At 41.9% G+C, this 15,697-nt stretch overlaps 1 protein-coding gene across 6 annotated transcripts in view; it reads right to left on the bottom strand.

The window, feature by feature from the left end:
• The window catches only part of CDHR2 (cadherin related family member 2), a 231,215-nt gene that overhangs the window by 128,508 nt on the left and 87,010 nt on the right, over window positions 1–15,697 (bottom strand). For all 6 annotated transcript variants that reach the window (XM_056574710.1, XM_056574708.1, XM_056574711.1 and 3 more), the window contains exons 3-6: window positions 11,663–11,731; window positions 10,661–10,800; window positions 1,957–2,007; window positions 657–746 (exon numbers count right to left, since the gene is read on the bottom strand). In XM_056574710.1, coding sequence (XP_056430685.1) covers window positions 657–746; window positions 1,957–2,007; window positions 10,661–10,800; window positions 11,663–11,731 — 350 coding nt within the window. The remainder of the gene's footprint in view (window positions 1–656; window positions 747–1,956; window positions 2,008–10,660; window positions 10,801–11,662; window positions 11,732–15,697) is intronic.

The following is a 15,697-nucleotide window of genomic DNA, read 5'->3' as shown; positions in this document are numbered from 1 at the left end:
CGGAAATGTCCGAATTATAGAAATATTTTGTTAATTAAACCGCACGGTCTATGGTATACGTGCAAAAAAATAAAAAAATCCAAAATAGCATCTTTTTGGTCACTTTTTATATCATGAAAAAATGAATAAAAAGCGATCAAAAAGTTCGATCAATACAAAAATGGTACAGGTAGAAACTTCAGATCACAGCGCAAAAAATGAGCCCTTATTCCGCCCCATACGTGGAAAAATAAAAAGTTATAGGGGTCAGAAGATGACAATTTTAAACATATTAATGAACGTGTCCACCTTAAAGGGGTAATCGGATTTTAAAATGACCTTTGTTTAGAAAGATCTCCAAAAAATTTGTTGATCAAAGGTCATACCACTGCTGAAACCTCCAGTGATCAGATGTGGGAGACAAAATTGAAAGACATATGATTTTTTAAAGGAAAGGAGGAAAAAATGAAAGTGCAAAAAACGGAAAAACCCCCAGTCCTTAAGGGGTTAAGGTTTTTTTTTAATTTCACACTACAGAGATAGCTGCTGGTTGAAAATATATTTACCGTATATACAGAGGACTCTATTTATTGTGTTTAAAAATAAGATGATCAGTCATAAAAACAAATGACGTTGCTTCTTGTATGAAAACTATCATCAACTATCATTTTGCTTACCTCAGGGACCTCTACTGCATACGGTAGGCCATAAAACACAGGTGCATTATCATTGCTATCTCGAAGTTGAATGCTTAATGTTCTCTGATCCTTAAAGAAAGAAATCATGTAATGAGCTAAGACACATTCCAAATATGGTAACCAAATAATAAAATAGTACCATAGTACCTAGCTGGATGTACACCAGAGATTTTAGAATACCATTTTTCATTTACTGTGAAGATTGAAGACAAATACATGTGTTTTGTTAACTAAATAAGTTTACTCACACATTGTTCCCACTCTAAAAATGTTTTCTTTTTACTGTAATTTAAGTATGGGGACTACTTTCATTTTTAAGTAAAATAGGTATGTATCACTTTTTATTTGAATTCACTCCTTATCAAAAAAAAAAGTGTTACCTAGATTTTTTTACACTGATAAGAAGCAGATACTAAAACATGTTCTTTTTTTCTAAACTGTTTCTATTTTTTTTATTGTAATTGTTTGTACATTATTATGGGGACTGCAATCTTGCCTGCGCAGTTTTGAACAGCATTTAGAGAAATGCTTTACAGCAGGATCCATTGACCATAGACAACAATGAACAGGACATGTCCCATTTATATGAATTGGAACCGCCACTAAGCATTCTCTGTGACATTTTCAGAGAGGTCATTCTATAGGGAGAAGGATGAGTATCTCTGCAGTGATTGGTGGTGGATCCAGTGTTATCTCTCTGCAGGGGTCACCTTTCACCTTTCTGTACTTAGAAGAAAGGAGCTACTTGGAAATGATGAGTGTGGTTGCAGTAATCACCCATCTTCTGACATCTAAGGGTAATAGAAGTGTGATTGCTACGACTACACCGTAGGGTTGCCTGCTGGTATTAGGAAGAATATTGAAGGAGGAGGCTGGGTGTGCATGGGAGTGGCTGAGGGTATGGTTCGGGACATGACTAAGGGTATGGTTAGGGTGTGGCTGGGGCTATGAGCTCTAATCCCTGGTCTTTTGGAGACCTAGCAATGCCCCTTCTCTTAATTAGGTTAGCATTGAATAGTAGTTTGTATGATGTGGTGACATGGGACAAAAGACTCTGATATATAGGATTGATTAATAAATAATTTTGAGCAATACCTGGCCATTTGGTGTGTTGTCCCCTTATTTGCACCTACTGAATTAATATGAAGGCGAAGAGTCAAACTTATAGAGAACATACACAAGAGAAAAACAATTTTAGAATCTGTGCTGTCTGAACCTGAATGTACTGTTATTATATAAAAAATTACATGGAACCTTTACATAAATAGTGACTACTTACTGATTCTTTACCATCAGTTACTGTCTGAATGACAAGAAGTTCCTTTTTCGTCTACAGAAAAAAAGGCAAATGTTTATTACACATATCAACATAAATCAAAGAAATGCCTAACATTATTTTCAAATACCAGAAACTGTTCAGTTTTGCTTTGATGGGAATATTTACTGTACATGTTGGCATATGTACACTATTCCCATTCTCATATGAAACCCATTTTAAAGGGGTACTCCGCTGCTCAGTATTTGGAACAAACTGTTCCAAGCGCTGGAGCCTGCATCGGGAGCTCGTGATGTCATAGCCCCACCCCCTCATGATATCACGCTCCGCCCCCTCAATACAGGTCTATGGGAGGGGGCGGATACTTTTTATATCAATTCTTTTTAGCCTCTTAGCTAGTCTATTCCCAGTTACAGCTGTATGTATATTATTGTAATGCAGCCACAGCCTTATATGGTGCAGTAGTTGGATCTAAGGCCCCTTTCCCACTATAAAAATTCATCCATAATGAACATAAAAATCTTGAAAATCGGTCGTAAAATGGCCGTTAGAAAATAGTCTATGGGATTTTTCTAATGGCCGTTTTAACCCGTTATCGCCCATTATTAATGACGGCCGTTATTTTGTGACGGGCGATAGTAACGGGAGAAACAGTGCATGCACTATTTCTTCAATTCATTCACCCGTCACAAAATAATGGCCGTTATTAGTAACGGGTGATAAAGGGTTAAAACGGCTATTAGAAAAATCCTATAGACTATAATGGGATTTTACTAACGGGCGTTTAACGGACAATTTCCAGGGTTTTTATAACGGGCGTTTATAATGGAGGTATTTTTATAGTGTGAACGCAGCCTTATGAGGGTATCTCCAACTCTCTGTTTCGGGCACGGCCAAGATGCTGCATACAATGGAAAGGATTGGGCATTATCAATCCTTTGGGCCTGCGCAAATGAAGAAGGGATAAGAGGTTGGCAGTACCAGGGCTGTCAATCACGCATGATCACAACTTAGTAGGTGTAAATATGGGCCAAATAGGGTGTGATTACAACCAGCAGTGCGGTGACTCCTTCTGAAGACATACAGTGGAGGATATTTATAAAGCTGCATTTCTTTACAGGTTCCATTTATGATCCTTAAATAGCTTAATCCTCATCTCACTTATTGTTATAACCATTCTAGTATGCTGTTTTGGACTTTTTATTAAAGTAAGACATGTCAAAAGTTTTCATTGGTAAGGAACTGGGTGTTCAGACCCCTGCCAATCGCTAGAACAAGCAGCTAAGCACTGCGCTCCCTGTCTCTCTCCTGGAGGCAGACTCTATAGAAGCAGAGAGACTTTAGAAGAGATGATCAGGAGAGGGCTTCCCCTGACTCTGACTGATAAAATGTCTCTATGACATGTCAAAAGATTTTGGAATCAAAGTAATGCTTTAAATATCTAGAACAGATTTTGACAAGTTCTTTCTCATTTATAACTTTCTAGGATTTACAGGGAAGGTACAATGTGCCCTTGAGCCAGTTATTTAAAATATTTACAACTATACCATATTGTCGAATGATTCTCCCCAAGTTATCTTGGATACTTCCAGTTCAGAAGCTCAGATGTGGAAAGCCACTTGCTGGTAAATATTTGGTCCACTGCAGTCAAGTGTCTCTAGACCATGTAATAAAGCTCTTCGTAAGATATCTCTGATTTATCCACAGATCATTGGGAAAATGTAGTAGATGTACTGATTCTTGCACAGGGTCTTCTACAAGCAAGTAAGACTCAGAGTACTGCCATTTTAGCATTCTGTCTTGTTGTTCTTAAAGGGGTTTTCTGGGGCGTTTTTATATTGCAAGCCTATCCTTAGGATAGGCCATCTATATCTGATTGGCAGGTGGTCTGAAACCAAACTCTATAGATTGTGAGTAGTTGTGCTGGGTTACAGAGCTTAGCTCCCACGGAAGTAAATCACAGTCTGAGGAGGAGTCCCTGTAAGTAATATCAAAGGTATGGCTATGTTCATATCAGAAAATAACTTTGTTTGTGGTATGCTAAACAGTATGCGGTGTACAAAACCAGATACAGTACACTGATTTCAATGGTCTGCACCTAGTCTAATAGCAACAAGATTTGGTCCATTATCAAGAGTATTAGGGATGAGCGGATCAAATCTGACAAATCCGAATTTGTTACGAATTTCAGGTAAAATTTCATTCACAACAAGTGTGAATATCGCCTCAGTTAGATGGTGCAAATCGCTTCATTAACCCCTTAAAGAGTGTTTTTCCGTTTTTCACTTTCTTTGTTCCTCCTTACCTTTTAAAAATCATAACATTTTCAATTTTGCACCTAAAAATCCATATGATAGCTTATTTTTTGCGCCACCAATTCTACTTTGTAATGACATCAGTCATTTTACCCAAAAATCTACGACGAAACAGAAAAAAAAAATCATTGTGCAACTGTGCAATTTTGTGGGGCTTCTGTTTCTACGCAGTACATTTTTCGGTAAAAATGACACCTTATGTTCATTCTATAGGTCCATACGATTAAAATGATACCCTACTTGTTATCGTACTTCTGGAAAAAATCATATCTACATACAGGAAAATGTATACAATTAACATTTTTTCTTCCTTGTACGGGGCGGTATGAGGGCTCATTTTTTGCGCCATGATCTGAAGTTTTTAGTGGTACCATTTTTGTATTAAGTGGACTTTTTGATCACTTTTTATTCATTTTTTTCATGATATAAAAAGTGATCAAAAATAAGTTATTTTGTACTTTGGAATTTTTTTGTGCATACGCCATTGACTGTGCGGTTTAATTAACGATATATTTTTATAATTCAAACATTTTTTTTTTAAATGGGAAAGGGGGGGGGGTGATTCAAACTTTTATTAGGGAAGGGGTTAAATGATCTTTATTAACTTTTTTTTTTTTCACTTCTTTTTTTTGCAATGTTATAGCCCCCCTAGGGGGCTATAACACTGCACACACTAATCTTTTACATTGATCGTTGTTATCCCATAGGATAACATTGATCGATGATTCTGCTGCTTGACTGCTCATGCCTGGATCTCAGGCACTGAGCAGTCATTTGGCGATCGGACACCAGGAGGAAGGTAGGGGGACCCTCCTCGTGTCCTACAGCTGTTCGGGACACTACGATTTTACTGTGGCGGTCCCAAATAGCCCACTGAGCTAGCCGGGAGCAGTTTAGTTTCACTTTAGATGCGGCGATTAACTTTGAACGCCGCATCTAAAGGGTTAATAGCACGCTGCACTGAGATCAGTGCCGCGCGCTATTAGCCACGGGTCCCAGCCATTGCTAGGTGCTGGGCCCGACCCTTTATAGAAAGGGAGCGGACTCAGGGCATACAGGTAGGCGCTGCATCCTTAAGGGGTTAAACTCCATTTAGTGCAGCCCAGGCTCCAGGGCATCTAAAATGGCGAATCCACATGTGAGGACATGGGGCAAGGAATCCTGGGAAGGCAGGAACAAGGGTCAGCGGGATGACCCTGAATCACATGCAGCCTATAAGCAGCCAGTCACCCCTGTGATGTCACAGCCCTATATAATCGGCAGCCATCTTGCAGCCAGTCACTTCAGCCTTTTATTGCAGAGAGAGAGAGACAGACAGCAGAGTGTGTTCCAAAGAAAAGCATTTTTACAGCAGCGATTCACTTCCCAGTTACATCAATGTTCTATTGCAGAGAGGGAAGGAGAGCAGTGTGTTGCACAGAAAAGCAGCAATTCACCTCAAGCCCAAATCCAGCCTAGAAGCACTGATAGGGAAGGGAGTGAGAGTGAGAGAGAAAGTGGAATTTTGGGTGTAGGACACAGCGACTGTGTGCTGCAGAACTGGTGTGTACAACAACTGAGAAGCTAATAGTAGCCAGCCAGTTAGGGTGAGCAGAGCACTAAAAGTAGTTTGTCCTCTACTAAGTGTAACCTGTGCGTACATCTAAGTGGTGTAACATTTTGTTCCTGTTAAAGTCTTAAGGGCCTAGATACTGTGAAAGGCAAGGCAAAAGTAAACACCTGCTGGTGTTGTAGACAAATACTGTTTTAAGCGTACAACAGAAACAGGTAATAGTCTGGCACTGTGTTCCACCAGGAGCTATCGTTCGCTGATATGTGACCAACAGCCTTCAATATTATGGAATATAACGTGGCGCTCTGACAAAATAGCTTCAACTTGACAAATAAACTTCGATATAAAAATGAATGTTGGCACTCACCAAATCTTCCCTATTTTCTTCTTTACTGTGTATACTCACATATTTCATAGAACAGGATGACATACGTGGGGGGGGGGTACCACAAGGCGACAGCACTGTTTCGCTCACTGAAGAGCTTCAGCTGGCCTGTTTTAAGCCAACTAGGGCACATTGTCCTCCCCTCATAAGTGCATACCACATGCGTACATCTAATTGGTGTTCTATGTCTTTCCTGTTAAAGTCTTAACCTCCCTGGCGGTATGATTCTGTCTGGAAATTTGTACCAAAAGCGGTACAATTATTTGCATTGAATTTCACATCTCCTTTCACATTGCTTATAGCGTGAGTCGGGGTTATCGATCCTGGCAGGGAAAATTAACCCCAAGTAACGCTCGGGATTACTGCTCAGGAGGTTAAGGGCCTAGTAACTGTGTAAGGCCAGGCAAAAGTACACACCTGCTGGTGTTGTAGACAAATACTGTTTTAAGCGTACTGGAGTGCATTATCCTCCCCTCATAGGTGCATACCACATTTATACATCTAAGTGGTGTACTATTTTGTTCCTGTTAAAGTCTTAAGGGCCTACATACTGAGAAAGGCCAGGCAAAAGTACACACCTGCTGGTGTTGTAGATAAAAACTAAATTCATCAGGCAGAGGTCACAGCAGACTAGTGGCGAGTGGCAGCAGGAGTCGCAGCAAGAAGCCTGAGCTCCCAGTATCAGCTAGCGGTCGTGTTGACCAGCAACCCATCTGCCATCATCAATTGGTGACATCTGACACCCCCAGTCAACAGTTGGTGGGTTCCTCATACACAACCCTCAGTTGACATGGCCCGGGAGCAGTCCCTGTCCTCCCATTGCCTCTGTCCTATGCTGTTCCCTCCCCCACAGAAGTATCTTATGCTGTGGGTTCAGCTCAACTATTTAGTGAGGACAATATACTAGAGGACAGTCAGCAGCTACTGCCAAACCAAGAAGTGGAGGAGACATCCTTCCCGGCAGGTACCTTCCCGGGAGGTAGTGGAACAGGGGTTCCTGGAGTCGGCGGCAGTAGCAGTCAATCAGTGCAGACTGTTGGTGGGAAAATCAGCTACTCGCCAGTGTGGCAATTTTTCATCAAGCATCTGGAGGATGTTAACCTGGCCACATGCAATATGTGTCGGCAGAAGGTGAAGCATGGCCAGGGTCCCAATGTTGGCACCACGGCCCTGCGTCAACATATGCAGCGTCACCAAAAAGCGGCCTGGGAGAACTATGGTTCCAAAGTGGTGGTCCAGCCTGCTGCATCACCCAGTGGCACACGGCTCCCTGTTTCAGCCAGCCAAAGCTCCACCTCCTCAGCCGAAGGGAGCTGTGTTTCATACCCATCTTCTGTGGCTCCAGATGCTCCTGCTCTTCCTACTTCGAGTCAGTCATTCCACCAGCAATCCATCGGCGAAGCCATGTCCAAGAGACAACAGTATGCGCCCACTCATCCAACAGCACAGAAGCTGAATGTGCTCCTGTCCAAGTTGCTGGTGCTGCAGTCCCTGCCTTTTCAAGTGGTGGACTCTGCACCTTTCAGAGAACTGATGGCTTGTGCCGAGGTGGAGAGTCCCAAGCCGTCATTTCTTTGCGAAGAAGGCAGTACCAGCCCTGCCCAATTTTGTGGAACAGAAGGTGGGCCAGTCCTTGAGTCTGTTGGTCTGCACAAAAGTGCACGGCAGCACCGACATGTTGAGCTGTAACTATGGTCAGGGACAATACATGTGCTTTACAGCCACAACAGCAACTTGGACAGGTTAAGTCGCTTCTGCCTCCACGCTCTCACGCCGTTCGTCCTGTGACAGTGTGCGACTCCGCCTCCTCTTCCTCCACAGTGTCTTCAGCCTCCACTGCACAGACAAGTCTCAGTGCCTCTACGGCATACCATGGCTGCAGGGCATGGTGGTATCACGCTGTTCTTCACATGGTTTGCCTTGGCGAATGAAGTCACACCGGGGAGGAACTGCTAAAAGTCATTCATCAAGAAATTGAATCATGGCTTACTCCACAAAAACTGGCAATGGCAATCATGGTGTCCGACAACGGGAAGAACATCTTGTCTGCGCTGCAACAAGGAAGCCTGCGCCGTGTGCCCTGCATGGCACACGTGTTCAATCTGGTTGTCAAGCGGTTCCTGAAGTGTTCCCCCCATCTACAAGACATCCTAACAATGGGAAGGAAACTTTGCATGCACTTCAGCCACTCGTACACCGCAAAGCACACCCTCCTTGAGCTGCAGCGTCAGAACAGTATCCCCCAACATAGTCTGATTTGCCTAGTTTCCACATGTTGTAATTCCATCCCCCATATGTTGGACCGACAATACAAACAGAGAAAAGCCATCACCAATTTCTTGATGATCCAAGCGGATAGGGGGACTTCCCTGTGTAACTTCAATGTCAACCAGTGGCAGCTCATACGTGACACCTGCCATTTGCTCAGGCCCTTTGAAGAAGACACCTTATTAGTAATTACAGGATGAACAAGGTCATTCCACTGCTTCATTTACTACAACATGTGTTGGAAATGATGGCTGGTCAAGGCACTGGAGACGTGGTGCCTACATCTCACGGCTACATGAGCCCTGTGGTGGCTGAATTGTAGGAGGAGGAGGGGGAGGGGAACATTGGAGCACAGTTTAGGTTTCGTGAGATGGGCGGTTTTTCTAGTCATCTGACAGGAGAGGAGGAGCAGGAGCAGCCAGAGTAGCTAGAGGGTTTTGAGGAAGGCGAGACAGAGGACCCAGACTCACCGTGGCAGTCTGCAGTGGAGATGGAGGCAGGGAGTCCCTCCGAGTCACTTGCACAAATGGCATGATGCATGCTCCCTTGCTTGTGTAGTGACCGCTGAATTGTCACCATTCGGCAGCGGGATGACTTCTGGCTCTCCAGCCTCTCCCTATTGCCACCTAAAAGCCCTGGGAAATGGCAGTGTTTGTAGGAGGAAATAGGGAGAGGTTCCTGTGTGGGGGCCCCCCTTATTAGGGCGAGTAACACTTTCCAAGAAGGGAATTAATAATGCGAGAGTGGGCCTTACAGGGGAAGTTTTTACCCCCACCGGTTACAATGGACCATATGTTGTTCCCTTACACCTTTTAGAGGTCTTTGCATCACATCAATACTTGGTGGTGTGGGTGGTACATGGTGTTTTTTGCACACCTTTCCTTTTGTTTGATTTAAAAAAAATTGGGGGTCCATATATTTTATCCTAATCATATCATTAAAAGTTAAGTTTTACGTAATGCATATCCTCAATACTTACTTGTGCACACTAACACTTTTACAAAAGAGACCGTTTTCTTCTGTCAACCTGGCTCAGCTACTATTCTGATCCTGCCACCTGCCTGATGCCCCACATCTGATGCCAAGCTCTCCTTTTTTCACCCACCTTCGTCACTGGGTACTGGTATTGCTACCCACCACACCACTCTGTCACCGGGTCACTTTCAGGACTCCTGATGCTGCTGCTGCCACCTTCAGGCTGTCTCATTCTGTCACCATATGTTCTTGTGCTGATGCCAGCTCGAGGCTGTCTCATTCTGCCAGCATATGTTCTCCTCATGCTGCTGCCACCTCCAGGCTGTGTCATTCACCCACTATATGGTCTCCTCATGCTTCCGCCACTTCCAGGTTGTGTCATTCAGCCACTATATGTTCTCCTCATGCTGCCGCCAACTCCAGGCTGTGTTAATAAGCCACTATATGGTCTTCTCATGCAGCCGCCAACTCCAGGTTGTGTCATTCAGCCACTATATGTTCTCCTCATGCTGCCGCCACCTCCACGCTGTGTCATTCAGCCACTATATGGTCTACTCATGCTGCCACCACATCCACGCTGTATCATTCAGCCACTATATTGTCTCCTCATGATGATGCCACCTCCAGGCTCTGTCATTGTGCCACTCTGCAACAGTGATTCTAATAGTGACGCCTCTGATCTGCATGTCATTCTGAATAGCAGTATTATTTCACTAACCCAGCACACACCCTATGCATGTTACAGAAAGGCAAAGCGTTCTACACCCCGGATCTCTGAAGGCCAGAAATAGAAATTTTTTATAGCGATTCGCCATGAATAAATTCGTATCGAAACAAATTTTTGGGGGAACATTTTTCTAAAATTCGCTCATCTCTAAAGAGTATACAGTTTTTTTGTGGGACCTAAAAGTGCAGTATACCTTGATATATGTTGGCATACCATACTACTAGTTTGCTAGTTTATAAGATGAATGTAAGCTACTTTATAGATGTAAGCATAGCCTATAGCAGATGATGTTTTGGCATTTGGTACAAACAGCAAGGAAAGGATAAGTTTCCATTAAAATCAAATCTTTATAGGCTAAACGGATTTCCCCCTTGTTTTGAAATAAAGAACTATCATAAGAAGGCAAGATATTATGCATTTTTTTCAAGAAATAAATACATTTGACTTTATAACAGCATATAGTTTACTATACTTTTTCAGCTTACCTCATAATCTAAAGCAAGAATGAGAGTCAGCTCACCATTGCTTTTGTTACATGAAAAATAGAAGGAATCTGTTCCAGTTAAGCCATATTCCAGACTGTCCCCATCTTTATCTGTAGCAAGTATTGTATATACAACTGAACCTGTACAAAAGAAACTCTGTGTTAAAATCATTCAATCACAGACATTTGTGCCCAAAAACTGTCTTACATGAGTTGCACCAATCAAGTATATTCCTTGTACATACTGGCCACCACTCAACCAATGTTGCCAAAAAGCACTAATAAGACCAAAAAAATATTATTAGAGCCATAACTTTCTATTTTTCTGCCAATGGAGCTGTGTGAGGGCTTGTTTTTGAAGGATGAGTTGATATCTTCATCAATACCATGATTAAAGAAATATTTCAGGTTTGATGTTTTGTTTTTCTTTTTCTTTTACCAACATTAGTCCTACAGGCTACAGCACCGTCCTTTTTATTCCAGCTCAGAATAGTCTTTTCATTACTGTTCAGGGAACCAGAAAATGACATGGCTTTATGTGTACCAAGAAGTGGCTTGTACAGACTGTCAGCAGACTTTGTGTGAACTACAGAATGACACCATCCCCTATCAGATCCCTCTTGGCAGCTCCCATACTGAAGATTTTAGATATTTATAAGAAACCCCTCAAATGGGATTATAGGTCAAATCAATTTCACCTTAAAGCTAAATTCTACAAAAAAATTACTTATGTCCAAGCAACATTTTAGTTTTTCCTTTTTTAATACATTTTCATTTTAACACTAGGCCGTAACATAACAAATTGGGAAAAAAAAGTGAAAGGGTCTAAAGACTTTGCGAAAGTGTTGTAACTGTCTGAGGCATAACTGCATGCTGAGTTTTGCAGCAATCAGACTTTCTATCTGGATGTATATTTTTTTTGTCAATTGGTATATTTCAAACACTGTGGATAAAGAACTGCAATAACTCTTTTAAACTAATAACTATGCAAAATGTCACCCACCAATCAGTGTATCTTCTGGTAACCGTAGCACAGCACTTCCTTCAATAACAGGTTTGTTGTTTGCAGAGACTGAAAAAAAATATTAAATGTCTTAAATGCTTGAAAAACTGAAGACACAATAGTTTGTCCAAGTTCAGATCTGAAATGTAGCCTTTGTATGGAGTATACGTCAGCATATCGGCAGATTTATATGCTGACATGTTCCTCAAACTTAGGCTACTTTTTAGGTATGAATGTTTCCAAAGTAATATCCACACTATCAAAAAGGAACAGGTAGCTCTACTATTGATATATTGCCAAACAAGTCCTGGTGTTAGTTATGGTTGTGTACCCTATACAACCTAAAGGAATACATAGAGAAAAAAAGGGTGAAGACCATGCTCTAATTCTGATGGACAAATGATGTTTAAAGGGGTATTCCAGGCCAAAACTTTTTTTTATATATCAACTGGCTCCGGAAAGTTAAAAAGATTTGTAAATGACTTTGATTAAAAAATCTTAATCCTTCCAATAGTTATTAGCTTCTGAAGTTGAGTTGTTGTTTTCTGTCTAACTGCTCTCTGATGACTCACGTCACGGGAGCTGTGCAGTTGCTATGGGGATATTTTCCCATCATGCACAGCTCCCGGGACGTGACATCATCAATGAGCAGTTAGACAGAAAACTTCAGAAGCTAATAACTATTGGAAGGATTAAGATTTTTTAATAGAAGTAATTTACAAATCTGTTTAACTTTCCAGAGCCAGTTGATATATATCTATATATATATATATATATATATACATATATATATATATATATATAAAGTTTTTGCCTGGAATACCCCTTTAACCCCTTAAGGACACAGCCCATTATAACTAGGGATGAGCAAATCGAATCTGACTAATCCGAATTAGTTCTGAATTTTATGAAAAATTTGATTTGCAACGAATGTGAATATCGCCACGATTCAATCGCGCGAATCGTTTCATTAAACTCCATTTAGTGTGGTCCAGGCTCCAGGCATATACAATGGTGGATCCATATGTGAGGACATGGGGCAAGGGATCCCTGAAAGGCGGGAACAAGGGTAGGCGGAATGACCCAGAATCACATGCAGCCTATCAGCAGCCAGCCACCCCTGTGATGTCACAGCCCTATATAATCAGCAGCCATCTTGCGGCCAGTCACTTTAGCCTTTTATTGCAGAGAGAGAGTGAGGGACAGACAGAGCTGTGTGTTGCACAGAAAAGCATTTTTCCAGCAGCCATTCACCTCCCAGTCACATCAGCATTCTGTTGAACAGAGAGAGGAAAAGAAAGCAGTGTGTGTTGCACAGAAAAGCATTTTTACAGCAGCGATTCACCTCCTAGTCACTACAGTGTTCTATTACAGAGAGGGACAGAAAGCTTTGTACTGTACAGTGTGTTGCACAGAACAGCAGCAATTCACCTCAAGCCCAAATCCTGCCTAGAAGCACTGATAGAGAAGGGAAGGAGATTGAGAGAGAAAGTGCAATTTTGGGTGTAGTACACAGTGACTGTGTGCTGCAGCACTGGTGTGCACTGCTGGTGTTGTAGACAAATACTTTTTTAAGTGTACTAGAGCGCATTGTCCTCCCCTCATAAGTGCATACCACATACGTACATCTAAGTGGTGTACTATTTTGTTCCTGTTAAAGTCTTAAGGGCTTAAATACTGTGAAAGGCCAGCAAAAAGTACACACCAGCTGGTGTTGTACACAAATACTATTTTAAGCGTACTGGAGTGCATTGTCTTCCCCTCATAAGTGCATACCACATACGTACATCTAAGTGGTACACTATTTTGTTACTGTTAAAGTCTTAAGGGGCTAGATACTGTGAAAGGCCAGCCTAAAATACACACCGGCTGGTGTTGTACACAAATACTATTTTAAGCGTACTGGAGCGTATTGTCTTCAGAGTTCCCCTCACTCAGGTTTATGGAACGGACTGTTGAAGAAATGTCTACTCCTTAACCTACCCCCCGTTTAAATCCACCCTTGATGACCTTGTCACATATAATACTACCTCTTTTTTTATATAATTTTTATCACAGATTTTAGTGTTTTTTTAAGTTTGTGTTTTTTTCACTTGTACAGTATGTTCTGTAATCAGGGCTGTAGCTCTGTTGAGGCGAGTGAGGCGATCACCCCAGGTGCGCTGTTGCAAGGGGTCACAAGGGGGGTCCAGCAAACATTACACTGAGGCATTGATTCTCAACCAGGGTGCCAGGACTCTCTGGTGGGAAATATGGTGCTAACATTTTTATTTATGGTGCTAACATTTATGATGCTGCAGCTGCAATCCTTGTGTACACTCCCTCTCCTGTGGAGCAGCTCTGGATTCTCCCTGGTCCCTCAGAAGAATGATGTGGATGAAGGGAAGGAGCAGGGGCAGCGTTGAAAGAGGCCTACTTAGCTTCAGGTAGTGCACCCCCACCCTTTCACTCCTCTACACCTCTCTGTCTCCAATCGTAACCCCGGGACACCCCTCTGTTGTCCCGTACACCTTATTGTCCTCCCTCTACACCCCCTGTCACCCCTGTATGCCCCTCTGTCACCCATGTACACCCCTCTACACCCCTGTCTCCCATGTGCACCCCTCTGTCACTGTGTGGGGTAATGCAGGAGGCATTGTGTGTGCTTGGGGGGGGGGGGCATTTGAGTTAAGCTGGAAACATTGGGGGAGATTTCTCAAAACCTGTGCAAAGGAAAAGTTGCCCAAATGCCAATAGCAACCAATCAGATTTCTTATTTCATTTTGCAAAGGCCTTGTTAAAAATGAAAGAAGCAAGCTGATTGGTTGCTATGGGCAACTTTTTTTCTGCACAGGTTTTGATAACTAACCCCCCCCCCCCCCCCCCCCCCTTGTGCGTTGTGGGAAGGCTGGTGGCATTGTGTTTGGAGGAGGCTGGAGTCCTTTGTAGGGAAAAAGGGAGGATAATGCTCAAAAAGTGCAGAGCCTAATACTAATATGTTTGTCCATGTGCAATAAAGATGGTGGAGGCACTAACCAAGTAAATAAAAGGCTGTACTTTATTCCATGGATAGCATACAAAAGGCAAGTGCATACACGTGGGATGCCAAGCAAGGTGATATCTATTTCAGACCACTCCCCCCTCACCTGCAGGCATGTGTTAAATACTCCTTCAAGCTTGCACAGATGGGGTGAGGCGTTTACAATGTGAATTAAAACCAAATACACACATTAAAAACAAAACATACTATGTGTCAAAAATAATTGTCATGGTGAAAAATTTGAAAATTTCATGAAAAATTTGAAAAATTTGCATTTTTCTAACTATGAAACTCTCTGCTTGTAAGGGAAATAGACATATCAAATAAATGTTATATTGATTCACATATACAATGTGTGTACTTTATGTTGGCATCATAAAGTTTACATGTTTTTACTTTTGAAGTGGATTTGAAGGGCCTTCATATTAGAAATACCCCATAAATTACCCCATTATAGAAACTGCACCCCTCAAAGTATTCAAAATGACATTCAGAAAGTTTGTTAACCCTTTAGGTGTTTCACAGGAATAGCAGCAAAGTGTAGGAGAAAATTCAAAATCTTCATTTTTTAAACTCGCATGTTCTTGTAGAATTTTTACAAGGGGTAATAGGAGATAAAAAAATTGTAACCCAATTTCTCTCGAGTTAGGAAATATCTCATATGTGGATGAGTGTTCTGTGGGTGCACTAGAGGGCTCAGAAGGGAAGGGGCGACAATGGTTTTTGGAGAGGGAATTTTGCAGAAATATTTTTTGTGGGGCATGTCGCATATTAGCAAAAAAAAAAAAACACAAGGCATACTATTTTGGAACCTCAAGGCAAGCAAGGGTCCAGTGAGTCTTAACACCCCACAGGTGTTTGACAACATTTCGTTAAAGTCTGATGTGTAAATAATTTTTTTTCACTGAAGGGCAGTTTTTTTTGCCCCAAATTAAAATTTTTTACAAAGGGTAATGGGAGAAAATTCCCCTCAAAATTTGTAACCCTATTTCTTTGGAGTATGCAAATATCCCATG

This window comes from Hyla sarda, chromosome 4, assembly GCF_029499605.1.
Source record: "Hyla sarda isolate aHylSar1 chromosome 4, aHylSar1.hap1, whole genome shotgun sequence".
Taxonomy (NCBI): domain Eukaryota; kingdom Metazoa; phylum Chordata; class Amphibia; order Anura; family Hylidae; genus Hyla; species Hyla sarda.
The sequence above is the reverse complement of the archived record's forward strand: the minus strand, read 5'-3'. Positions and strand labels throughout refer to the sequence as shown.